General features: G+C 43.0%; 1 protein-coding gene across 1 annotated transcript in view; it reads left to right on the top strand.

Annotated features, from left to right (window-relative positions):
- Positions 1 to 27,216, top strand: part of clasp1a (cytoplasmic linker associated protein 1a) — a 102,379-nt gene that overhangs the window by 53,306 nt on the left and 21,857 nt on the right. Inside the window, exons 15-32 of the mRNA XM_084487599.1 lie at positions 1,123 to 1,182; positions 3,642 to 3,719; positions 4,046 to 4,213; positions 5,359 to 5,405; positions 5,650 to 5,820; positions 9,754 to 9,864; positions 11,410 to 11,436; positions 12,276 to 12,440; positions 13,784 to 13,942; positions 14,974 to 15,036; positions 16,959 to 17,062; positions 17,513 to 17,536; positions 18,689 to 18,933; positions 21,358 to 21,421; positions 21,808 to 21,971; positions 22,997 to 23,075; positions 23,522 to 23,665; positions 26,805 to 26,900. Of these exons, the coding sequence (XP_084343725.1) occupies positions 1,123 to 1,182; positions 3,642 to 3,719; positions 4,046 to 4,213; positions 5,359 to 5,405; positions 5,650 to 5,820; positions 9,754 to 9,864; positions 11,410 to 11,436; positions 12,276 to 12,440; positions 13,784 to 13,942; positions 14,974 to 15,036; positions 16,959 to 17,062; positions 17,513 to 17,536; positions 18,689 to 18,933; positions 21,358 to 21,421; positions 21,808 to 21,971; positions 22,997 to 23,075; positions 23,522 to 23,665; positions 26,805 to 26,900 (1,969 nt within the window). The remainder of the gene's footprint in view (positions 1 to 1,122; positions 1,183 to 3,641; positions 3,720 to 4,045; positions 4,214 to 5,358; positions 5,406 to 5,649; positions 5,821 to 9,753; positions 9,865 to 11,409; positions 11,437 to 12,275; positions 12,441 to 13,783; positions 13,943 to 14,973; positions 15,037 to 16,958; positions 17,063 to 17,512; positions 17,537 to 18,688; positions 18,934 to 21,357; positions 21,422 to 21,807; positions 21,972 to 22,996; positions 23,076 to 23,521; positions 23,666 to 26,804; positions 26,901 to 27,216) is intronic.

The following is a 27,216-nucleotide window of genomic DNA, read 5'->3' as shown; positions in this document are numbered from 1 at the left end:
ATAAAAACACGTTTAACAACCTTAATCAGACGGAGAACAGGGGACCTCTGGCAGGGAGTTGGCTGTCTGGCTGGTGTTTTGAAGTTTGGCTTTTTTGGGGCCAGTATTAAAAAAATCTGAAATTCGCTTCTGGGACATGTTGCAACTTGCAGCTCTATCGATCTTTTGCGCATAGCATGTGCTACATTGTGCGTCATACGTTAGCCTACACAGACAATGTTCTAAAATTAATTATAAAACGGGTGGCTTAAATCAAGCGATCTGATGGTTCCTAACTGTTGTATAATGAGCGTATACATAACTGCTATGATGCCCAATCAGTTTACAGAGTTCCGTATCACTCCGCGCCTAACTTGTACTGTTGTTTATTTATATATAAAAGCAATAGCATAGTTCACTGAAGCCTAAAAATATGTTGATTGATGGAGAGGGTGGAAATGTTGTAAAGCAATAGGCACACAGTGAGTGAACTGCTCGATAGTAGGCTAAATTGCCGGTGAACCAAGCTACCGTCTCTAGCCTTCTCTCTGAAGGTGTGTGTGTGTGTGTTGCATAGCAACCGCTGCACACTTTGCAGGCAGCCAGGAGGGACTACTTGTTTGTATTCGTTAAAAATTTTTTTTCCGACTTTCTTGTTTTTTCAAAATTGAGGGTGTCTATGACTTTAATTTTGCCATACTTACGTAACCGTTTTATAAAAGCAATAGATCACTTCAGTCAGTGAAATGTTCTCATTATACCACAGATAAGGGGGTCGCCAACAACGCCCCTTAACTGTGGTATAATGAGAACATTCCACAGCCTGTCGTGATATATTGCTTAAATAATAATATGATAAATATCATAAAAAGGGTGGTTGTCAATAATTTAATGAAAAACCATGTTCTATGATAAAATTCTACTCTCAAAAAACAAAAAGTATTGTTTTGTTCAGAAAACGTTTTTCACCTGCAGTTACACCCCCCGCCAGTGGGGGTGCTGCAGCACCCTCAGCACCCCCACTTCCCACGTCCCTGCCCCTGACCCTTCTGTCGGTGTACATCTCAGCAGAGACGTCAATTGAGTGCCGTGCCCATAGAGAGGAAAGTTCACATGTAGCCTCTGGTGTTCTTCCCCCACCAGACGCTGTTATGAGTTCCTGGAGCTCATGTTGCTGGAGTGGCCCACCAACACACTGGAGAGGTGAGCTGAACACACACTCACTCCCACACACCATGTGTATGGATGGCAATCTATAGCCGTTTTCACACATGTCCTCCACATGTTCGCCGCATTTGTATATCAGGAGGCAGTGTTGTGCCTGAACGCGTTCAATGAACGAAAGTTCATGAACTAGTTCATATTTTGGGTGAACGTGAACTGAACGTTCTGTATTACTGCCGGATAAACGTTACTGTGAACTTATTCGTTCTGGTGTCTGTGAACGGAACGTTCTCTTAGTTTAACTTCGTTCAGTAGGGTGCCAGATTTCAATAGAGACTTCCAGGCGAAAACCCCAATCTGGCAACACCATGCCACCAGGCAGTGACGCTGCCGCAGCGCCGCATCCGCATGCGTCATCAAAACAAAAATGGAAGCATGGAAGTGACAGCAGTGTGTAGTAGCAAGGAGGCTCCGTATGAGCACTTGAAACAGTTTTATGACAAGGTCGGTGAGGATGGGAACAATCTGGCATTTCTGTGCAAACTTTGCCCCCCGGCTTTCAAAAAGAAAATCAGCACTTCAGTCACATCCACGGCAAACCTGAAACGGCACATTGAACTGAAGCACACGGCTACCTCAGCCTGGTTCCTACCTCAGTTTGTTGTGTTAGTAGAATGGTCTTGAGAGTTTTACAATTCATGTAACTTGTTTGTTGAACCTGCCTGGTATATTTTACCAGGATTCCAGTATTCCTTTTTAGTATGTACTGAATGGAATTTGAAATGGAAAATTGGTATTGCACCTTAAGGACTACTGTCCTGTTTTTCTTATAATAATTCCTTATTAAAAAATACCATTGAAGCAGCAAGTTTTTCCTCATGTTTCTGAGAATATACTGTAGGGGTGAAAGCTGCAGCTGCTACTAGTGTGGACTGAATAGACAGCAACAAAGCGTTAAAGCGACAATGGGGAAAGGCTGTCCCCTCAATGCTAATGTGAACACTGGTTGCATAAGGATTCAAAATTGGTTAAAACTGATCAAATAATTGCTGTCTGTACTTCTATATTGGCTGTGGCAATAATTTTGAAAAAATAATAGCTTGCAGTAACATATTGAAAAAAGAACTGAACTAGTTAATTTTTTGGAACTATGAACTTAGTTCAAAATTTTGAATTATGAACTATGAACTGAACTAGTTCATTAAAAAATTTGTGAACTGAACTTTGAACTAGTTCATGTAGAAAGTGAACTTTCCCAACACTGTCAGGAGGTTCGACCCTTAGGGTGATTCACACTTATTCACACTTGATGCTTTATATGCGGACATCAATGTCATTCCGACATCAGTAGAATCAATGGGGGATATGACGTTGGGTCTAATACCGTCGCGAATACCGTAGAAAGAGAGCGTTTGCTTAATTTCACATATAACAAACACTGGGACAAATGTAGTTGATTGATGTGTTTAACTGAGAAAACAGGGAGTGGAAGGACTGGACCCTATAATGTTCAGCTAAATGTTGTAAATATATTAATAATACATTTTCTATATATGAATGCAGCTGTGAACTCATGTATTGTATGATGTGTACTTTTAGGGTTATGATAAGACCTATCTTTTAGCGTTCTCCACGAATGACTCTGAAAAGCAGTGCCTACATTTTAATATTTTTTAACCATTCAGCAAACAAAAGGCAACAGGCTGATTATCATTTAGGGTGCCACTGACTCAATGACATGAAAAAGCAGACCAAAGCGTCATCAACACGCCCACTCAAATGGTGTGAAATACCGACTTTCTACTCCTCATTCACATATAAGGTAATTAACATTTTCTACGGTGAAAAAAAAAAAAAGACTACCTCAGGGGTAGTCTTTTTTCATGAGATTTTCAGGATACTAATTTCAGAATATGTTGTTCACACATACGGCCCATCAGGAGTATAGCAGGAGTTACGCGTATGTGTGAAAGCAGCTTATGACACAAATGTGTCTGAATACCAACTGTCTAACTGTAGTGGGTGGCTGGGTGGGTGGGAGCGGCGAGGGGCATGTTGTTTTGAAGTCTTCATGCATGGTTGCACACATGCTGAATAGATGGAAGCAGCCAGCCTATCCCATGGTGGCATTTTGCTTGATGAGCCCTGGCACAGAGCTGTCAGCATCAGAATAGCCATCATCATTAGGGGTTATTTGGTAACCATGGTTGCAGTACAACAAACAGCGGTTTAAAAGGCCCGTGGCACAGTGTGCTCTCTTCATTCTTCGTGAACCGCGGGAGAAGAGGATGAGTTTGTATCTAAGAAGAAGACTAAATTTTCCTCCTTCACTGCAAATTTCACGCTTTTAAACACTCCATGTGTCAGGTTTTTCCCGATTGCCCCCCCTTGCCCTCTTTGACGTGCTCCCAGCTAGTGTCCCCGGTTCTCTGTGGTTCCCCGTCTGAGTCTGCTTGTATCGGTGTTCGCATCATCTCCATGTTCCCCTACTACCCCAGACACGTGGCCGTCCTGACTGAGACCATCCGGAAAGGCATCCACGACGCAGACTCTGAAGCTCGCTACATCGCCAGGAGGTATGTCCTGCTTATTGGTTGGTGTTACAATGGTCCATCATCTAAAGTTCGGCAGTTTTTTTTTTCTTAAACACAAGGATGTAAAATATACAAGCCCTTGATTCAGTAAAAACTGTTTTGTGGTCCTGATTCAATACACTTAGGCATTTTACAGTAATGTACTAAACTTGATCGATCATTCATTAATATTTTCTGAATGAATTGAATACTTCCTCCAGTTCTCAATTTGACTAGTAACATAAATAGATTTATTTTCAAGCGGTCTTTATTTTCCGCCCCTTACGTCTCTCTCTCCCGCCTTTTTCTTCCTCACGCCTGCCGGACAGATGCTATTGGGGTTTCCATGGCCACTACAGCCGGGAAGCGGAGCATCTGTTCCAGGCACTGGAATCGTCCTATCAGAAGGCTCTCCAGTCCCACCTGAAGGGCTCCGACAGCATTGTGTCCCTTCCCCAGTCGGACCGCTCCTCATCCTCCTCACAGGAGAGCCTGAAGTACTGAAACAACAACCTGTTTATTGAGTGGTCCTGAGCTCATAGGGACGTCGGTTGGACAGGGAGGGTTGCTGATCAGATTCCTCAAGAAACTTTGAGCAAGACAATGTTGTTGGGTGGACACCACAGTTTGCATGCATGATTAAAAGATATCAATAGTTAGGGGTAGGGAGCTAAGAGTTAGTTAAAAAGGTATTGTGAGCAAACATAGGCATAGAAAATAAAAATAAAAATAAATAAAAAGAATATAAATGCATTCTTTAGAATTTTGTGTTTTGTGTAATATCTTGTTATATCTTTATGTTTTAAATACACTAGCTTTTAAAAGCTTAGATAGATCTATTCTGTGATATCTATATGATTTTAATACACTAGCTTTTAAAAGCTTAGATAGTTCTATTGTGTTGTTTGCTTGTTATTTTATGTTCCTTAGGGTAAGATTAAAAATCTATAATTGAGTGTAATTGTGAGAAATGCCTAGCTATCCGTCAGCTATTAGTAAGTGAAATGCTCTTGGAGGATATCTGTTCTGGTGGGCTGAGCACCTGCTTCTGTTTGAGACAATCAGGGATTTTAGACTGCTCCCAGCTCATCTTTGACCGACCAGGGGAGATCTCTAATCTGGGAATCCTTCCTGCCTGTCAATCACATTCTTGCAAACAGCATGGTCATAGCTCTACCACAGATGCCTGAAATGCTCGACTTCTGGATGGAGGTGAAACGTTAGCCTGGGTACCAGACAGATCTTGCAAGCTCAGGTTTTATTTGCTCTGCAGATAACATTTAGTTTACCCGCTACGAAATAGATCTACCAATCACAAACGTTTATCTAACATGAGACAACAGTGATGGTTGCCGCTGTTGATTCCGCTGTCCTGACAAAATGAAACAATTTGGACAGAATATTTAAGAAGAACAGACGATTGCACTTAAGCTTTTGTTGAGAGAAAGAAGAAATATAGAATATTCTCAGTGCTGTGTGGCCCGTTTCGTTGCTATGATTGGTTAAGGGCCTAACCAATGGCGTCCCAAAGCCATTCGATGCCAGGCGAGTAAAATGTAGGGAGGAAACAGAAAGTTGGTCTTTTGGCTGAAATCGTACTCTTTTCTGCTCTTCAAATCATTTCTTTCTCCCGCCCCTCTAGTCGCCCTCTCTCTGTGAAGAGTGTCATCGGAGGAAGCATGACAAGGAGTAAGTCATCTCTTCCATGTCGCTCTGACACTTCACTTTGTTGACTGTCTCGAAACCAATCAATGACCTGGCTATCGGTATCATGGCCAGAATTATGTCTGTGACAGTTTTATCTGTGTGTGTGTGTCTGTGTTTGTATGTGTGTGTGTGTGTGTGTGTGTGTCATATGTGTGTGTATGTGTCCACTGGCGCTTGTGTGCCGGAGTGTCTGACCATGAGTCTTCTCTCTTCTGTGCGGTGACAGGTAAGCTGGTGAGCACCAGAGCCCCGAGCACGCCCAGCTCGCTGCAGCGTTCCCGTAGCGACGTTGATGTCAACGCCGCCTCCACCGCCAAGTCCCGCCTCTCCACCACCCCTTCCTCCTCCCCCTTCAACTCGGCAGCAGCCCTGCCCCCTGGCTCCTACGCATCGCTAGGTAAATTACCCATTATGCCCCTCTCTCTGTCTCTGCCCATCCTCCTTCCTGAGTTCATTAAAGGAAGAGTGAAGCGGTAGCCGGCGCTTTGCAGCGTTCTAAAATGTTCTAGAGCTGTTGCTTAACAATGCAACGCTTCTAGAAGTTGTAGTGTTGTAAGCTGTACATCGTGTCTCCCACTGATCTTTGGTAGGCCGATGGAACGTGCTCCATCAAAGTGGTGAATGTCAACACATCAAGAGGTTGATCTGCGTTTTTCAGTCGCTGCTTGATGACATTACACCTGCATCAGTCTGCATCACAGCTTGCACTGAAATCAGTATACAACACTTTGATACAAAAAACAGCAGGCTTGTTTAGTTCCACCGTCAATAACATTGGACAAACCTCATTGATACTAAATATGTGGAGGTTTTGGTTGGTTGAATAAGATAAATATGAGCAACGAAAGTGATGTTTTGTCTAAATATCTCGATGGTTTAAGTTTCTACCAACCCTCTCAGACAGTCTGAGAAAGAAGGGAGCCAATGAGAAGGGTGCCAGCGTCACAGTGCTAATATCCCAGTGCTAACATAACACTGCCAGCATCACAGTGCCAGCATTACAGTGCCAGCATCACAGTACCAGCATCACAGTGCTAACATCATAATGCCGACATCAATCTTGTGTGATGACATTTCCTCTGGCAGGCGCCGTTACTCCAACAGTTTGTACTACAGCCTGCTCCCTAACAAATAGACTGGCAGTTGATATTTTTCAATGTCTATTTCTTGCGGAAAACTGCTGTCCTTTATGATGGATTAAACATCAATGAATAATCACGAGAGGGGCCGTTAAAGTGTCCCTTCAGCAGGAACAGACATGGACCAGCACACCCTGAAGAGCTTCCAGAGTCATGAAACATGCTGGCGCTTAGTGCTGCCACTTTGAGAACCTTTTCTCTCAAAGTGAGGAACAAGTCCTCTCCCTCAAATGTTGGTGTATTTCACGCACATCAAAAGGTCCCTTATATTCTCATCTGCCAACCTCCTGTGCTTCTTTAATGTTCTTCTCCAATTGGTTCCTGTGTCTCATTAATATCCTCTTTTCCCTAACAATCTCATAACAACGTTGAACTAATGGGAATCTCCGGCATCCCACACTCTGGCTCTTCATACCGTCGATATTAATATTGCTACTAATGTCTACCTCTACACCTCTCCTCCTCTTCCTCACTGCTTCCACGCATTTCTTCAAATGCCCTAAAGATGGCACGCCTGGTAGACTGGATGGTAAGATCTGTGTTCGGTGTGTTTGTTTGTAGGGATGTCCAAGTTCACACTGTCTTAATGTGTGTGACTTTTCTCTCCTCCTCTCCTCCCTAAGTGGTTGTGGGTTCTGTCGGTGACTGCATGGGCTGTCTGCATGGTGCCGTATACCAGCTCTGAACGGCTGTGTCCACCACAACCCCTCTCTCCCTCACACCAACCAACCAAGGCCAATGTCTTGTATAGAGAACTGTTCCCCATGTTTTATTTAACCTTGTACATTTTTGGGTTGTTGTTTTCTTTACTTACTTTACTTTTTTTCTTACTCTCTCTTTAATTATTTTCTCTTTCTGTATTTTTGTATTTTTCTCTTTCTTCCTTTCTTTATCTTCTCTTCTTTGGGACCCTACTCCTTCCACAATTTGTCACCTAGAGATTCCATTCCAATTTAAAAATGTTCAGATTAGTTGGAATCGCGCGCTTCCATTCACATATTAAAAACTTAAATTAAATTTTGTTTTAAGATATTATACTTTTAAAATATAATTTTTTACAATAGAAGTCAATGGAAGGATGGTAAAGCCGTCCGCCCATCTCTGACACTTCAATTACTTCAGACTTCGTATCTTGGTACATTTTTAACCGTTAACCTCCGTTCAAACGTTTAACAAATCAACACACTCACACACAAATTATATCGAAATTATATCAAAACAGAATTTCGATATCATTTATGTTTTTTCAGAATCACAGTTTAACAGTTTAATTTCATACCGGCTTTGTATATTGTCATTTGGTCTCATCCGTTGAGGCTCGAGCGTGAGGACGTCCTAGATGATGCTCTAGCCCAGGGTGGCTATCACAAAAGCTAACCATTTCGGACGTTGCGGAGCCTAAACAAAGTCAATATTTAATCTAGAAACGCAATGTCAAGCTTAAACGGTTACCTTATTATTTCTTGTTAGACTGGTGCTGAAATTATTAACCGATTGGAAATGTGTTATATATGTGTGTTGGGACCCCCGTTTATATGGCTAGAAACTAGTGCTTGCTACATATCTGGTTTACTTCCGCACACACACACACACACACACACACACACACAGCTCATTTATTCTATTTTATCTCAAATGTATTTAAACTTTATCCCTCACTTTATTTTTTTCCAACCATTTTACATTTTTAAAATTGTGTGCATGTTTACATTGTTTACTTCATTTAGACTTTTGAACTCTGTTCAAATCTTTTCACTTGATTTAAGGCATTCCACATTTCTTTACGTTTGCTCACGTTGCACTACAGCTCTTGCCGCATTTTCTGCAGGAAAAGCATTTTCTAGTTTTCTATTTTGTTGCCATCACAATGTGGTAAGCCGCCAAATGGACAAATGAAGCGTTCCCTTTCTGCAGATCTTTACAACCGCCAGCGGTACGGTAGTGACAGAGCCGACTCATCGGACGTCTGTGTAAAAGGGTTGAACGGCGGGAACGGGGTGTTGTGATGACGTGTTATGTGTGTGACCCGCCAGCGGGCGGATTTCAACATTTCCGAAGAAGAAACAGAGTAGATGGGAGCTCACCCAAATCTACGAATACAAGCTGTAGATGTAAACGTCTCTCTTCTCTTCTCTCTCTTCAATTTCTCAAGCAACTTTACTTGCGTTTAAAGAGTGGTATAAATGTGCACAGCTAGCAAAAGACAACTTGGATAATTTCACAAGTGAGTGTTAGTGTAACGAAACAGAGATTTCTCATAGTTAGTTCATAGTAGTTCATCAACCAAGCTACCCTTACATTTAAAGCATTCCGAAAAGCAATTTGACCACGAGGTTGGGTAGAAATGAAAATCTCTTAGATTCATAAAATGTATTGGAATTGAACGGTCAAAGTATTTGCTTTGGCCTGTGTGCCGTTTGTTTAAGCTTCTGTAAAGTAAGCTTCAGCCAGCCTAGTCAGTGGCATTGTTCCTGAACGGTCAGTGTAAAGCATGTGAAAGTCAATAAAACCATCTCCACCACTGAATACAGGACACACAAACGTATAGTATTCTATAATACACCCTCCCCTGGGCCTTGTCTGTTCCATCGTCCTTTTCTCCCTTGCTCTCTTGCTGTCTCTCCTTCCCTCCCTCATCCAGGTCTTCCTCATCCCTCTGTGTTCTCCAGCATCGCTCTCCAAGGCTGTGGAGGTGGTGGTTACAGTCTGTGATGAGAGCTACTGGTTCATCTAACTTGTGATATCCACCTCTCTCCCTCCCTCTCTTACTGTGTCCCTCGTGGTCTCTATCTCTTTCACTTTCTCCATCTGTCTATATCTCTTTCTCCGCCTCTTTTTGTCTCCCCCCTCTTATCTCCTCACTATCTTGCTTACTTTCCCTCTCTCTCCCTCTCTCTCCCCCCTCCTCCCTTTCTCTCTCTCTCTCTCTCTCTTCCTCTTCCTCCCTCCCTCCCTCCGTCTCTCTCTCCCTGTCTCTCTCTTTCTCCCTCTCTCTCTCTCTCTCTCTCTCTGTCTCTCTCTCTCTCTCTCTCTCTCTCTTTCTCTTCCTCCATCCCTGCCTATATCTATATCTCCCGACTCTCTCTCTCTCTCTCTCTCTGTCTCTCTCTTCTCTCTCTCTCTCTCTTTCTCTTCCTCCATCCCTGCCTATATCTATATCTCCCGACTCTCTCTCTCTCTCTCTCTCCCAGGTCGTGTGCGGACCAGGAGGCAGAGCTCAGGCAGTACCGGGGGCTCCAGCAGCACGGTGCTAGTGGACAGCAGGGGGCGCAGTCGGGCCAAAGTGGTCTCCCAGTCCCAGCGTGAGTGAACACACATACAGACACACACACAAAGACATAGACATCACACACACATTACACACACACACCATACACACAGACACCATCACACAGATATGTATGTACACCATAATTTGGCGTAATTTGCCAAGAATAACATCACATGTTGGTCACGAGGGTTGAATTATCGTTTTCTAATGCATATAAACACAAAAGACAAACAGAGCTGACAGTGATGTTAATGTCTGTTCAAACAGGCAACCTCTGTGATCTTCCTGTCTGCTAAAGGGGACAGGACTACATTAGATACAGTCAATGTATCTGCACATTCAGCGTTCTGCTCCATCTTCATGTCACCTCTGCTTTAATATGCTCTCTGTGATGAGGGCATACTAAACTCAATGCCCTGACCTGCACCCCTCTCCTCTGTGTGTATGACTTTAATGCAACGGTCCTAACTTGCTTGCATGTGTGTCCATGTTTGAATATATAGACCACCAAAGTGTTTAACAATATAGTTATTTTGTAAATTCTGAGGTATCATTTCCTTTTTCTCCCTTTGAGGAAGATTTGCTGTTTAAAGGACAATTCCGGTATTTAGCACATTGAGCCCCCTTTCTGGGTTGTCTAGGATGAAATTGATTGGTTGTGGTTGACACCGAAATTTTGACTATTGGTCCTGTCTCGGGTATGTGGCTCATTTCGAATCGCCCTGCCTGCTTCAGAATGGCTGGCTATGGGCATTCACAAACCTGTCCTACAAACAACCCTAAACATTTGTTTTCAGAAATGTGCAACTCACCTAGTGGTTAGTGGTGTTCGTTGATGTTCCAAATCAAGTATCGTGGCAAAATACATTTTCTGTCGTGTTTTATTTGGCATTTTGTAAATCCCATTGAAACGGAAACTGGACCAGACAGGAACCGGAAACGGAAAGGGGGCTGTCTACGTTTGGTTGTAGTCTTTTCGCTCGGTTCTCCGTCTCAACAGTAGGGCTAGAACTGAGCGAAAAGACTACAACCAAACGTAAACAGCCCCCTTTCTGTTTCCGGTTCCGGAACAACAACGAACACCACCAACCACTCGGTCAGTTGCACATTTCTGAAAACGAACGTTTAGGGTTGTTTTAAGGACAGGTTTGTGAATGCCCATAGACAGCCATTCTGAAGCAGGCAGGGGCGATTCTAAATTAGCCGAATACCCGAGACAGGATCAATAGTCAACATTTCGGTGTCAACCACAACCACTCTATTTCACCCTAGACAACCCAGAAAGGGGGCTCAATGTTCAAAATACCGGAATTGTCCTTTAACCATAATTCTGTACTTTGTAACTATACATTGTACAATGTCAAATCGTGAAACTATTTTATAACCATTTTAGTTGGCATTTAACTGACACTTGGTGGTCTATACTGTAGGATATTCTGATGAGATTATGAGTGACGCTCAACTAACATTGTCCAGCTGGCCAGGGTGCATGCTGGGTAATAGACACAACACTTTCTTGTCTCATATTGACCGTTCTTGATTTCCAACTATCCTGGTGCTCGCTTTCAACACTCAGGATCCAGATCAGCCAATCCCATCAGTGGTAAGGCCCAGCTTCATCCAATCACATGTCATGCAATAAGCCAGCACTTGCCCCCTAAACCCCGCCTTCAAAGAGCTTTGCATGTCGTCTTGTTTTGTTTTCTGTCCTATATATTCACATTTCATCCTTGCATGAGCTTTGGTTCCCTATTACCTCCACTCACAACTTTAGAAATATACTTTTATTTTTATTTTTTTCAAATTCAAATATTGTGTCTATATTTAGCCACTGTTTTCTCTGTCTGAATTTATAACAGTGTTGCACACGCCAAAACTTATGCCAAGTAGTGTTCAGAACCCAACCACTGACACACTGACAAAGTAGTTTTGCTTATTCCCAGATGAAATTCCACCTCCTTTCGTATTTTGTTAACTGCATCTCCGTTGTGGATCCTCTGTGCCGTTTGTCCTCTTCAGCGGCCTAGAAGGGCTTTAAGTTTAACAGCTTAAAGCAGGGAATAGTTTTCTTCAGTCAGACTCAACCTAACACCCCAGCCTAACTGGGTGACCATCTAATGAAGACGCCTTGTATGTGTGTGTGTGTGTGTGTGTGTGTGTACGTGCGTGAATATATGTATGTGTCTTTTTTCCTGTTTTTTTATATCCATGCGTATGTTTGTATTGTCCTGTGTGTGTTTGTGTGTGTGTATTGTCCTGTGTGTGTGTGTGTATTGTCCTGTGTGTGTGTGTGTGTGTGTGTGTGTGTGTGTGTGTGTGTGTTGTCCTGTGTGTGTGTGTGTGTGTGTGTGTGTGTATTGTCCTGTGTGTGTGTGTGTGTGTGTGTGTGTGTGTGTGTGTGTGTGTGTGTGTGTGTGTGTGTGTGTGTGTGTGTGTCTCCAGCGGGCAGTCGCTCCAGCTCCCCGGGGAAGCTGCTGGGCCACAGCAGCTATGGACGGCCGCCCCGGACCAGCGTCTCCAGTGCCGCCACGCCCACCGGCCAGCGCAGCCGCATCCCCCGCAGCCATGGCTGCAGTCGCGAGCCCAGCCCCAACCGCATGGGCCTCGGTAGGTCACATGTCAAAGGTCACATGGTTAAGGTCTTACTCAAAGGACTGGCTGACCGTGGTCAGGCTAACCGTCATGGTGGAGGTTGTGCTAAACAGCATGCTAATGGTCATGTTGATGGTCAAGCTAACAGGCATGCTAATTGACATACTACAGATGATGCTGATTGGGGGGTCCTGTTCAAGATCATAGTCGCGGAGTGCAGTAGGTTTTAATGAAAATGTATATTTAATGCATTTTATCAGAATTTTCATAGACGGACAGGAAGAAGCCTGGTTTTGCTTGTAGATTAGATTTGATGATATTCCTCATGTGCTGTTCTTGTTTGAGTAAACAGTATCTGGGGCTGCTGACACAGGTTTGTCACAGCGATGATGCAAAGAGGAACTATCAACCCGTGTTAACTTTATTTACTGAAAGAGATAAACTCCAGTACCTTGGTAGTATGGTACGTGAGTTCATCTAAAACATGTTGGCACACACACACACACACACACACACACACACACACACACACACACACGTTCCTCTGCTGGTTTGCCCTGTTAAGACTTGTATCAAATATAAGATGAATGAATGACAGAGTGATGTTAACTATATATGTTTTATCATTAGAATAAGAAATTAAAATGTATATAAAATGTGTAATATTTTAAATATGATAATTGTAGATTTTTGTAGAGAGATGGTCAACCTTGGAATTCCTTCTCCATGGCAACATCCCATCTTCCATTCCAGAACACATCCTATAAAACCTTACTGTCGCCTTCTCAATCTCCTCCTCCTGGGATAGGTTGACCGGCTAGGGTCAATCTTCTCAATGGCAAATCATCTCCCCATCTTTGCAACTGTTTAATTTGGACAATCTGTCAGTGGTGCATTGGAAAGTGCCATTGGCTTCTCCTGGATTAGGACAACATGTTTACTTTGTTTATTGAGATGCTTTTGCGTGATTGCCAGTAACAGATTAGTTACAAGTTACAAGAATTGCTGGTTTATTCTGTTTTTATTTGGATCAATTGTTGAAAATACTCAACAGGGAGGGTGGGACTAGTACTTTTAAATGATTCTCATTCTGAGAAAGAAAGGAGTCATCCCAGCTATGTAATAACATGTATGCATTAACGGTTGTATGTTCAACCCGCTGAGAAATAGGTCTCCTCCTAACCAGCAGTATGGTTCACCACCATCACCCTACACTCTCTGTCTCTCTCTCTCGTTCTCCTCCTTGTGTGTGTGTGTTGCCCTGGCTCGCCCCTCTGTCTCCCCTCCCCGACCCCTGGCCTCCCCTTCTTTGAGGTCTGTTAACCCTGACACCTTGTCCTACCCTGTGGTCCTGACAGCCAGGCTGTGTGGTAAAGCTCTTGTTCCTGCTGCTTCCCCCTATCGTACGCTAGCCCGGAGCCGCATCCCCCGTCCCAGCATGTCACAGGGCTGCAGCCGCGACACCAGTCGTGAGAGTAGCCGGGACACCAGCCCTGCTCGGGGCTTCACTTCTCTGGGTGAGTACTGACCAGAACGCCCTCCAACACCCCCGGTATGGAGCCCAGAGGCTGTCCAAAAAGAGAAGAGAATAATCCACACTGAGCCAAACAGCTGCATGCGTATTTCTGTCTTTCTGTGTTTGCCTCTGTATGTTTCTGTGACGGATGTGTTCCTTGGTGACCATGAGATATTCTATTGTCTCATCTATGGTCCAATGATCCTGTTCTCTACCTTTGCTGTTTCTCTTCTGTCTGTCATGCCAATCTCTCTCTCTCTCTTTCTCCTGTCTCTGCATGGACTAACTTATACATTTTATAAATATAGAGTGGAGGTGTGCCGATGTGTTTGTAGATTACATTAAGATGTCATGTGCATTGAATGTATTATGTATATGTATTATTGAACTAGCAGAGGAAGTGATGTCACAGTTGGAAAGCTAGGTGGCTTCGATATCAAGGAATCTATGACATTTATTTTCTCTTTAGCATATCCAGCTTAAAATGTCCATAGTCAACCCAACATTAATACACATAGTTATACACATTGATTTGGATGTGAAAAGCTTGGTTCTGAAATCGTTGTAAAGTATCTGTAATTTGTAACAGTGCCTGTAATTTGTATTAGTGCGTGTAAAGGTACTTGTAACGGTACCTGTAACTTGTAACAGCACATGTAACTTGTAACCATGTATGTAACATTACTTGTAACAGAACAAGTAGCTTTTAACAGTACATGTAATGTGTAAAAGTGCCTGTAATAGATATTGTAACAGTACCTGTACCTTTTAACACTACCTGCAATTTGTAATCAGTTGTAACACAACCTGTAACTTGCAACAGTCCCTGTAACAGCACTTGTAATGTCACCTGTAACTTGTAACAGTCCCTGTCATAGTACTTGTAATAGTACTTTTAACAGCACCTGTAATTGTAACAATGTAAGCTGTATCAGTACCTTTAACTTGTACCAGTCCATGTTGCAAGCCCTTTGCTGCTGTCTATCACTATTAACCCCCCCTCCCTGTCCGGGTGAACCCTCTCCCCTACAGCCTCCCGACATCAGTCTCGCTCCACCAGTGCTCTGTCCACAGCAGACCCCCACAGCCAGTCAGGTGACCTGCATGCCCCAAAGTATCCCCCACCCCTCCGCCACTTCAACCCCTCCTCCTAGTCTCATTTACTCCGCCCCTCCCTGTGATAAGCTCAGTGGATCCGTAGATTTGATGAGCCATCTGCATGCACCCGAGCACGAGTCTGTGATGTCATGTGACCAAATAGAAAACTATGATTCACTTTCTTTATATTTCTATATTTTATTTAATATATTTGCCTTGAAAAGAGACATATGATGTTGCTTTTTCAAGGCCCTTAATTAATTATATATTTACATTATATTATATATATATAATGCTGTTTAAGTTGTACAGTACTGTTTATTTACTCAATGTACCTGTATGCTTTGTGGTGCGATTGTTTCCCATGTTGCTGGGCAAATGTAGAGCTTTAAACCAATCAAATGTATTTGTTATTTTTATTTTTATTTACATGTTGCTGGGCAGTTGTAGAGCTGTAAGCCAATTACATTCTGTAAATAGTTTAGCTCAAACCGCTGGCTAACAAATCTGGCGATGAGTCTTCCTGGCCGATGATCCCGGCGGTCGAGGCAAGCGGTCCTGCGTCTAACACAGCAAGATAGCGCGGCTGGTGTACTTCTATCGGACACTCAGCCGTCCATGGGCCTAATACACAACTAAATGGAAGAAAGTCTCCACAATAACCGGCACTGATATCTAACAGCCAAGGCGAGGACCTCTCTTTCCGGACTCCAGGATTCGACCAACTGCTCACACGTTGAGCTCCGGAGACAGAACCCCCACAAAAAACGCAATTTTGCGGGCATAAACTATTTACAGAATGTGATTGGCTTACAGCTCTACAACTGCCCAGCAACATGTAAATAAAGATACAAAGAATAGATACATTTGATTTGATTATTTACAGAATGTGATTCGCTTACATCTCTGCCTAGCAACATGGGAAACATTGACACCACAAAGCATACTGGCAAATTGAGTAAATAAACAGTACTGTACAACTTAAACAGCATTATATATATAATATAACATATATATGTAATTAATGAAGGGCCAAGTTTCAGAGGTCCTTACATTTATATTTTAATATATATAAATTTTTATTTGTATATGTATATATGTAGAAGTATATATATATATATTTCTTTATGTTTATATTATATTATTATATTATGTTTATTATTATATTGTTTAGCTGTGAAGACAACTGAACTGTACTGTGTTGTGTTGTTGGTGAACTAATGATTTTTGTTGGTGTTGCTTGTGGTTGTTGTCTGTGTCGTTTTGTTGACTTTTATTTAACTTCCCACAAGTCAGCCTCCAACATTTGTTACGAGGAATGTGTTTATTATTCTCTGTATATATGTTCTTCACATTCATACTTTGTTTCAGGCCTCTTTTTTATCATTGGGACTTATTTGGTATTGCTATGAATGCTTCCTTTAAGGTTGATTTGTTCATTTGAACCTTTAAAATGGTCATCTTCCATACACCCTCTTGATGGTTTCTTCTTCTCTGGTGGATGGGTTCACGTGGCCCTCTCTGACCTCCAAGCAATCCAGGTTCTTCATTTTGGGGTCTAACTTTCCCTTCTCAATGTTTTTATTTATTTTATTTTTTATTCCTGTGTATTCCGTGCTTGGAAACATGGAAACATGGATTCACTCCATGACCCTATGTTACTGGATTGAAGAGTTTGCTCAGCATAGGATCCCTTAAAATGCATTTTATGACATGAGTATGCATTGTTGATAAGAATGTACTATCCCAGACGGGGTATACAGGACAGTATACAATTTAATAGGAGATATAAATAACAGAACAACAGTAAAACTACAAAAACATATACAGAAAACATCTCACATACACGTAGTATGAGTGGTAGAACATTATGTGGTCACACTTTTTAAACACCATCCATCTACCCCCCTCTGCTCCAGATCGCTACGGTCTGCTCCACCAGGCTAGGATCTCTGCGTCGGTCAACGCCATGAGGGTCCTGAACACGGGCACCGAGGTGGAGGCGGCGGTGGCGGACGCTCTGGTAGGTCATCGTGAGGCTCCCATGATGTACTGATCTGTGATGATGTAATTGGGATTCACCTAACAAGGTAACTAGTGACATACGGATGTTGAGGTTCTACTCTGACATTGTTTGATTCACTATAGTCACGAGTCATTGATGTGAATGATTGAATTCAGATTGTGTTTTTGAATCCTTTTCCATATACAGTATATCATGTTATGAGCCAACATGTTGATCGGCATTTGTATTTATTCACTTTCAACTTTGTAACTTATCGTAAACAAGAACTGTGTTTTTAGTTCATAGGGACATTAGAATGACTTGGAAAATTGCAACCTTAGTATTATTTCACCCATAGACCTGCTATAGATCACCTGATCTCCTGTTTAAACTGTTCAATCCTTACCTTTTAAAACCTCTCCCCCCCCCCCCCCCCCCCCCTTTGTCTGTCTCCCCGTGGTTGTTCAGCTTTTAGGAGACTCCAGGAACAAGGTAGTTGTCCAGTTCTCCCTCCGTTACTGTGCACATACTCAAACATGCTGGCATCACCACTGGCAGCTTCCCAACTTTTTGTTTCATCTCCCACACCCCAATTTTTATTTTCACTTTAGTTTTCCCTTAGTTCCATCCCCCTCCCTGCTTTTCAAACCAGTGCCCACTTCTGTGATTCTGTTCATTTTGTATCACATATTGTGATGTTTTTTAGTATTTCTGTGAATTGTTTAAATTCAGCCATAACACACCATTTATAATCAAGACATGTGCGTACTATTATTAAGTATTTATTTGCTTTAATTCCAGCTGTGTTGGTTACCGTTCTTTAATGTTGTCTACTGTGGGATTGAAAACCTCTTTATCACCTGCATGGCTACTAGAGGCTACAGCCATGTTACCTAGCAGGGTTTAGATTGCTAGTTCCTTCTGTGCCTAATTGCTATAGAGCTGCCACTTGTTACTGATCATCCTTCAAAACCCTGCCATTTTAAAACATTGTTGTAATCAAACTTACTCTGAACTCTGTCATCGTGGAACGTTTTCTAACAAATCCTAGGCTTATCTCTAACATTTTGTAGTTTGTTGTGCTCAAACCTATTCTAATCTATACCATTGTATCATTTTTTTGGTAATCAACCCTATGCAACCCTGCCCTGAAATCGTTTTATTAGTAGTAGTACCTAGGACAAATTCCACCATCCAACTTTAGTACCACTAAACTTTCATTAAGATCTTTCGCGTTCCACCTCATATGCAAAAAATTATAAACACACAAATACACACGCAGTGAAAATAAGATATCATAAAGAAATAATAACAAGCCATAATAATATATTTACTGATTAATATTTATAATGTTATTATTCACAATTATCTATATTGCTTTTACAATCATTGTAAATGGATCTATTTCATTAATTACATCACACGTAACCTTGCAGACAGTATTCTCGCATTTCCACCATTGTTTAGTTTGGACGTAATTAACCCTACCATATCTTCATGGTAATCAAACGTGCACTATGCTCTACCATTGTGTAGTTATGTTGTAATCCCACAATAAACTCTAGCATCAGGGACCATTAGTCATAATCGAACGTACAATAAACGTCCGTATGACTCACCCTCGCCCCTCGCCCCTCACCACAGAGGAAGCCAATTAGACGGCGGTACGAGTCGCCGGGTATGTACTCGGACGACGACGCCAACAGCGACGCGTCCAGCGCCTGCTCGGAGCGCTCGTACGGCTCCCGCAACGGCAGCATCCCTCACTACCTGCGTCAGACGGAGGACGTGGCGGAGGTCCTCAACCACTGCGCCAGCTCCAACTGGTCCGAGAGGAAGGAGGGCCTGCTGGGCCTTCAGAACCTGCTCAAGAGCCAGAGGATATTGAGGTGGGGTCGCCTGTGGTGGGATACCACTGCTCTGGTGCTGCTGGTTCTGCTGTGGTTGAACCGACAGCACCTAACTAATGACACTTAGGGCCCTAGTTAGACGGTCTAAAACGCAGACGTCAAGGCGCAAAGTCAAAGTACTTTGTGGGCGGTTCTACGGCGCTGTTGCTATTATGACGGCGGGATAAATGAGCTTTGCGCCTGGCGCAAATCTAAAATGGGCTGGGCTGAAACCTGTAGGTGTGTTTTGGGCGTGACGTGCAATAAACCAATGAGAGTTCCACCTGCCATCCCCTTTAAGACCCAGCACATTTGACTTGGCGAGTTGATAGTTTGACAGCGCGTTTGCAGTCTCCGCTGAGACTGCATGACCACATCAATTTCAAACTTCAAATGGCTCAGTTTATGGCCAAATAATAGGCATAATTCACACATGGAATAGCGTTTTCTTCTCCAACTTCAGAAACACTGATTCGTCATGTAAATTGCTGCAAAGTTTGCGTGTGTTTAAACAGATGGGTGCGCACACACGCGCACACCAAGCATCACCCGCATTCATTCATTCTTTTAAACACTCGCGGTAAAACGATGTTTTCTCACGATCAAATAGCCTACTCATCAATCCTAAAAGTAATGGGCTTGTACACGATGTCTGTGTCAAGAACATATGTGTTTGCTGTACGGTGTTTGCAGATGCATTGATTTAAAAGTACAACTTACGGTACAACTACCGCTGTATCAGCTGTTCTTTCCCAAATCATTTAACCAACCATTTACCCTAAAATTAGATTTTGTTTTGGAAGCCTGGAATATAGTTTGCGCGAATGTATTATTGTTATTATTATTATTTGAATGCATGCCATAGCCTACTATACTTCATTCATGTTCATTCATGCAGCCCTATTGAAAAAAATGTTTCCACAATCATTAAATAATAGTTAATAGTTAGCATGTTTGTGCTGTGTATAGCCTACGTGTGTGTAAGCGTAGGCTATGTGGTAGTTCCGACCTGCCATGGCACGTCAAAATAGCAACAACAACTGCGCCATCCGCCAGAGACCAGGTATTTTTCGGTCAGTGGCGCAATTGCATTGGCACATTTTTTAGATCACTAAAATAGCACCAAGTATCATTTGCGCCGGAACACGCCCCTGCTTTTCGCCGACACGCCTCTCCAGGCGCAAGTGTAGTGGCGCCTGGTTGCTGCGGGGGAAAATCAGCTTTGCGCCGGGTGCAAACTAGCAACGACCCATGCGTCGGTGTAGAAAGTCAATTGCGCCGGGCGCAATTGACTTTCAATTGACTCATTAAGACAGGGCCCTTAATGTATTTATTTCTTTGATTGGTCTCTTTAATACCCAATTCTCCATGTCTGGCTTCAGTGATGACCAAATATAAGAGAGCGATTTTTTAGCAACGACCAACTAGCAAACTTTAGCAAACTAGCAACGACCCATGCGTCGGTGTAGAAAGTCAATTGCGCCGGGCGCAATTGACTTTCAATTGACTCATTAAGACAGGGCCCTTAATGTATTTATTTCTTTGATTGGTCTCTTTAATACCCAATTCTCCATGTCTGGCTTCAGTGATGACCAAATATAAGAGAGCAATTTTTTGGCGATACTGGCCCATAGTTAGAGGGCAAAAAGCAATGTAAATAAACCATCACCTCGGCTAATCAAAAGGTTTTTTTGCCACATCTTGCATAAAAACCGCTATGGCAGATCCACACATAACAATGTCTCCCCATTATGAAAATCCTTTCATGATTAATTATTAAACAATGACCTAAAAAACATGACCACCAACATAGATAGGCCTACTAACATTCAATTGTTCCTGTGCTTCCAAAATTGCGGCAGCCATTGTGATTTGCCGTCACGATGTACACGTTTAGTTGCGCATGACTTAACTATATTTATTAGGGATGTCAAATTAACGCGTTGATTTCGATTAATTAATCACAGAAAAAATAACGCGTTAAAAAAATGAACGCAGATTAATCGCGGTCTTATAGTGCCCTCTAGAGTCAAAACAAAGTATTGTATATTTTTTGCCTGAGATGCATTGTATCTTCAGTGAGATAGAAATGTTTTTAATTTGATCTTAAAATGCACCGTATGTTAATGAAAGACATGTTTTAAATAAAAGAGACATTGAACTACGACATTGAATTATGTCTATTGTTCATTGAATCACTCATCTGCCATAATTTATTTGAATTAAATTATTTTGAAGTACTTTCTCAGCAAAATGTTAGTAAGTAAGTTAATTTAGATTAATTAATCACAGCGCCTGTAATCAGTAGATTCATTTTTTTAATCGCTTGACACCCCTAATATTTATACATTAATATACATTTTTTAACCCAAGATTTGCAAGGGATATTAATCATGTTTTGTTTGTTACCATGTTTTTCTGCAGCCGCGTAGAACTGAAGAGGCTTTGTGAGATCTTCACCAGGATGTTTGCCGATCCCCATAGCAAGGTATGATCTCGAGCCAATGCTATTTGCCAGTAACACACATACGCATCTTCTTCAGTGTGTTTTACATCAGCAATCATAACAATAAGCTTGTGTTTTCATTATCATGATGCACCTGTCGCAGTACAAAAATGCAGTGACTTATTTTTAAACTAAATGTGTCTCTCTCTCTTGACTGTTGCCTGTTGCCTGCCATGGTGTGGATTTAACCACAGAGGGTAAGTGTGTGTGTGTGTGTTTGTGTGGATTCCACCCAAAAAGGCCATTTTATTTACCATGAAGCACATTCGCAAATAAATACAGAATATCTCCTACTGCTACTACAAAAGCCGGTAGCAATGTATGATGATCCTTCCATGATCAACACCTTGACCTGATCACCCCCCCAGGTTTTCAGCATGTTCCTGGAGACGCTGGTGGACTTTGTGACGGTGCACCGGGACGACCTGCAGGACTGGCTCTTCGTCCTGCTCACCCAGCTGCTGAAGAAGATGGGCGCTGACCTGCTGGGCTCTGTACAGGCCAAAGTCCAGAAGGCCCTGGACATCACGCGGTGAGGACCACCCTGATGCTGAGAACCACCTGACACTGAGACAGTCAGCAATCTTTCAATCATTTTGGTTTTGTTACCTATTAATTATAATTTTCTATATTATTATTTATGTAATTAATCATTTAAAACCAAATATTTTTGTTTGTTGCAATAACCAGTTCTTACTATTCTCATTATCATAAGAGAATAGGAAGTATTATTTGGGGATTATGATTAATGTTGGTACATGATTTGAAGATTGTTGTCTATCTCAGGCTCTATTTCGTCAAGGTTAATTTTAACTGTTCATGGCACTTCTCCTGGAACCGTCACCTTATCGTTGTGGAGATGTTTGCGTGTCCCTGTGAACCTGAGGGCTGTGTTGTCTGGAGCCTTGTACTCCTGGTAGAGTCTTCCATGGCAGAGTAGTCTCAGGTGAGGGGTCAGACTAAGAATTGTTCACAAAGACCCCAATGAAGATAGAGGAGAAGAGACCCTGCCCAGAGGAAGCCCAGGGCCGACGAGCCCTCAGTCTGGAGCCAGGCCCAGACGGAGGGCTCGTCAGTGAGCGCCTGTTGGCCGGGTTTGCCACGGATCCCGGTCGGGCAAAGTAAAAGAGACGTGGCATCCCCCCCCTCCTGTGGGCCCACCACCTATAGGAAGACCCGCTGGGGTCGGGTGTGCTGCCACATGGGTGGCAGTGAAGGTCAGGGGTCTCGGTGGACCAGACCCGAGTGGCAGAAGCTGGCTCTCGGGACGTGTAACGTCACCTCACTGTTGGGAAAGGAACTGGAGCTTGTGAGGGAGGTGGAGCGCTACCAATTAGATCTGGTGGGGCTAACCTCTACTCACAGTCTCAGCTCTGGTTTCTCCGGACTTGCCCAGGGCGTGAGGCGCCGGGCGGGTGTGGGGATACTCATAAGCGGCCGAGTGAACAGCCACCTGAGCGAGGAGCGGGATATTCGCACTGCTCAGCTCCGCTGACTAGCTCTGGTTCATGCCACTATGACACTATAACATTGCTCTTGGGTTTTTGTGTTCTTCAGGGATTCTTTCCCCTTCGATCAACAGTTCAACATCCTGATGAGGTTCATCGTGGACCAAACTCAGACTCCTAACCTCAAGGTATGGCCAACTCAGTAGTATACCAGTTCAGGGACCAAGCTAAGAGGAGTTTATTTCAATGTGTTGTATAAAATCAATTTATCTGTTGTAAGTTTTGTCTACACTATTTCACAACAAAATACACACTTTTTTAAATTGTGATCTAATTTGTGTAATGTATTAGCTGTTTTTCAATCCGCTATTAATTGTAGTATTTTAATAATTTATTCTGTTTAGCCCATTTTATTGATATAGTGGCAGTGAGGCTCCCCTCCCCGCCTACCTGCATGACTGATACCCCCTTACCCCTGCCTGGTACAAGAGTGAATCTGAATCCTCTGGAAAAGTAAACTTAGTTGCCTGGGATTAAAGGGCATTTTAAATGAATCAAAAAGCATGGGGAATGCAAATTGAACACCCATATTGAAGATAGACTCTGCGCTGAGCTAGTGTGTCGTTTCCGTCAGGTCAAGGTGGCCATCCTCAAGTACATTGAGTCCCTGGCACGGCACATGGATCCTGGGGACTTCGTCAACTCGAGCGAGACGCGCCTGGCCGTGTCCCGCATCATCACCTGGACCACCGAACCCAAGAGCTCCGACGTCCGCAAGGTAGGAGAAAGCGTCCGGTCGCAGCCGGTCATACACTGCCTCCACCTCTTCCTCTAGACTAGAGGCTGGGCCTCGTGGGGAGGAATTCTTGGTTTTCTTGGTATCAGTCAAGATCCTCTTTAGAGTAATTATTCCAGTAAGTCCACCTCAATCCACTCCACCTAATGTCAGCTTTATTGGTTACCTGATCACCTTAAACAGCAGCATCATTCGGATTTTTATTCCATCATGATCAAGAATTGACTGTGAGAAAGTAAAAATGCCATGTGGAAAATGTCCAATGGTTAATGATGTATTGCATTGTGATTGAGTAAAAATTGCTATATACGTTAGCGCTGGGCGATATGGACCAAAAGTCGATCCATTTTGATATTTTCAATATATAAGATATATATCGATATTTGTTGACGTAATAACATAATTGCCGTTGCCGCGCTCCAACTCTTCATTCTACATCGGGGGCGCCGCTGTGTTTTCATTTCTGCCTGCTTGCGTCACTGTGCTCGTTAACCTGCCTTGCTAATTGCAAACTCAATTCTAAATTTGGGTGTAGGCCAGGGTAGCTAAACTTTTTAAATTTAATCAGTCAAAAACAGTCGGAGCAAGATGTAGCAAATGCGTTTGACAGACTCCATGTTTCGCGCTGAAAAAAGTGACGTGATAACTGTATCTATCGGATTGAATCATATCTCATCAAATCGCACCGGATCATTAGAGCATCACATCGAATCGTTCCAAATTAAAATGTATCGTCCTGCTTATGAGTGCTTTGCTGTGTAATTTACACAAACCCAGATGAGGATTTATCTCTTTAATAGTGCACTTCAGCCATTTACTAATTCATAGATAAGTGATTTAACCGGCTTATACTCCAAACCAAGGTGCACTCGTTGCCATAACGACATTACATGTGGTAGCTGAGCTACCGTTAATTGTTTTGTTTTTGTGGCATAAACTAGGTTCCGCTAGCTTGGAAGCAGACACATGATGATGATGATAACAACATGATTTTTGAAGCCAAACCGAAGTTAACACATTAAGTAAAAAATTCCAGGTGAACCTCACCATTGCAATATCCTGAAACAATATATTTTCAGATTTTACTCTTACCCTGATGTTTGAAATGATTGATAATTTCATAATTTCATTCATCATCATTCATAATTTATGTTGTTCTCCGCTCATCACCAAGATCATAAACCACTCCCTCCTTGCCGGCTATATCCCATCTGCGTTAAAAACTGCTGTCATCAGACCACTATTGAAAAAACCCACCCTGGATCCAGAAGTCCTCTCCAACTACAGGCCCATTTCCAATCTTCCATTCCTGTCAAAGGTTCTGGAAAAAACAGTTCAGGATCACCTCATACAAAATAAACTGTTTGAGAAGTCTGGTTTTCGCCCAGTACAGAAACAACACCAACGACGGTCACCAACGACCTCCTGAATGCAGCAGACACCAGTTCCCCATCTCTTCTCATCCTCTTGGACCAAACAGCTGCTTTTGATACAGTCAACCACAATATCCTCCTCCACCTCCTCCTAACTGGTTCACCTCATACCTCACCGGCAGAACCGAGCACGTCGCCCTGGACAAAGCAAAGTCACACATCCACAACATCACCTGTGGTGTCCCCCAGGGCTCGGTATTGGGCCCCACCCTTTTCTCAATCTACATGCTCCCCCTGGGCAGTGTCATTGGCAGGCATGGATTATCATTCCATTGCTATGCTGATGACACACAGCTCTACCTCAGGACAACCCCCACTTCTTCTGCCCCTCTGCCAACATCCACACTGACCACCTGCCTGGAGGAGATAGAGGCGTGGATGAAGCTCAACTTCCTTCAACTAAACAGCTCCAAAACGGAAGCCATCCTTGTTGGCACGCCACATCAGCTCCGTTCTTCCACCATCACCAATATAACTTTCTCTGGCCAAAGCATCTCCCTTTCCACATGTGCCAACCTGGGGGTTAAAATGGACCCTCAACTCACCTTTGACACCCACATCAAACACCTCTGTAAGACATTCTACCACCTCAGGAACATTGCAAGTCCGTCCAACACTCACCCTGGCAGATGCAGAGAAGCTTGTTCATGCCTTTGTCTCCTCAAGGTTGGACTACTGTAATGCACTCCTCATCGGGATCTCTGGCAAGAGCATCCAGAGGTTTCAGTACAAACAGAACAGAGCTGCCAGGATCCTGATGAGGGTGCGCAAACACGATCACATCACCTCCCGTCCTGAAATCTCTACACTGGCTCCCTGTCCCACTCAGAATTGAGTACAAGGTCTCCCTCCTCACCCCGCAGACCCCCTCACGTACCCTCCGTTCTGCATCCATACACAACCTCCAAGCCCAAAGAACAAGACTCTGCACCATGGGGGATCGGGCCTTTAACACTGCTGCCCCAAGACTGTGGATTTGAATATTGTCAACTTTAAAGCAGACATATTTAGAAAATTCTAACGCAAATTGGATCATTGCCTTTTCATTTAATTTATGACTCAAATAACGCTGTTCGTATAATGACAAATAAAAAGCATTTGTTCTATTGCACTTACATCTTTGACTTGTAATTTACATTTTTGAATTGGCCACTTTATTGCGGGGGCATTGGTTGAAAATCCAAACACAAATTGAATGTAATTTGCATTTTAATAATACAGACTTATAGCGGCGCATCTTTGAAAAATGCAAATGTAATTGACTCAAATTATGCGTTCATATCATGCAAAATAAAAAGCATGAATGCTATTGCATAATCATTTTCAACATTGCATTTTAATTAGATTATTGTCCTAAAAAAACGTGGCCTCTGCATTCCTCGTTATCTTCCCCTTACCTGAAAGATGTAATATGTTCTCTCCCACTGTCTTGTTTGTTTTTCTACTGCTGTCCTCTTTCACTCAAGACCTCAGTTCAAAAAAGGACGTTTCAAGCTTGGCCCAGCGACCAGCCGCCCTATCTCTCTGGAGGCGGCCAGGTCTTTCACAGCTGAAAATTAGTGTTATGGCTGTGGAGTTTTAAAACGTTTGGTTTTACCGTAATGTTGACCTCATTGGTAAAATGCAGTGGTGCAAAGGCTTGAAAGGCTAGCGGTTGACAACAGTCTCCCCTTGCCAATGTGCCCCAGACCGTGCATAGCTGGGTGAGCGAGGAGCTGGCTGTCAGGGCCAGCAACGCAGCCTCACTGTCCACCGAGGGCAGCCAGCAAGAGAGGTGTAAGCAGGTAGAACGCCCCTCCTCCTCCACAGCAACATGAGCACATGCCAAGCATGCAAATGGCCCCGCCCACTTCACCCTCTTCGTCTGCCTACCACCTTGAAGAGTGTTGCCTTCTGTGTGTGGCATCTCTGCCTTTATTCTCCTTACTTTACCACCTTGTCCTTAAAGCCTTGATATCAATCTACAATGCCTGCCAACTCACAGCTGAGTGAAAATATAAATTTAGCCTTGCCAACTCTCCCCTGAATAAAATCCAAAACAGAATAAGTCTAGTCCTAATATTGTTATCCACCAAAGTGATGTTTAGATTTTTGTGAATG

Source organism: Micromesistius poutassou, assembly GCF_964030765.1.
Source record: "Micromesistius poutassou genome assembly, chromosome: 23".
Classification (NCBI taxonomy): domain Eukaryota; kingdom Metazoa; phylum Chordata; class Actinopteri; order Gadiformes; family Gadidae; genus Micromesistius; species Micromesistius poutassou.
This window is presented reverse-complemented; position numbering and strand designations above follow the sequence as displayed.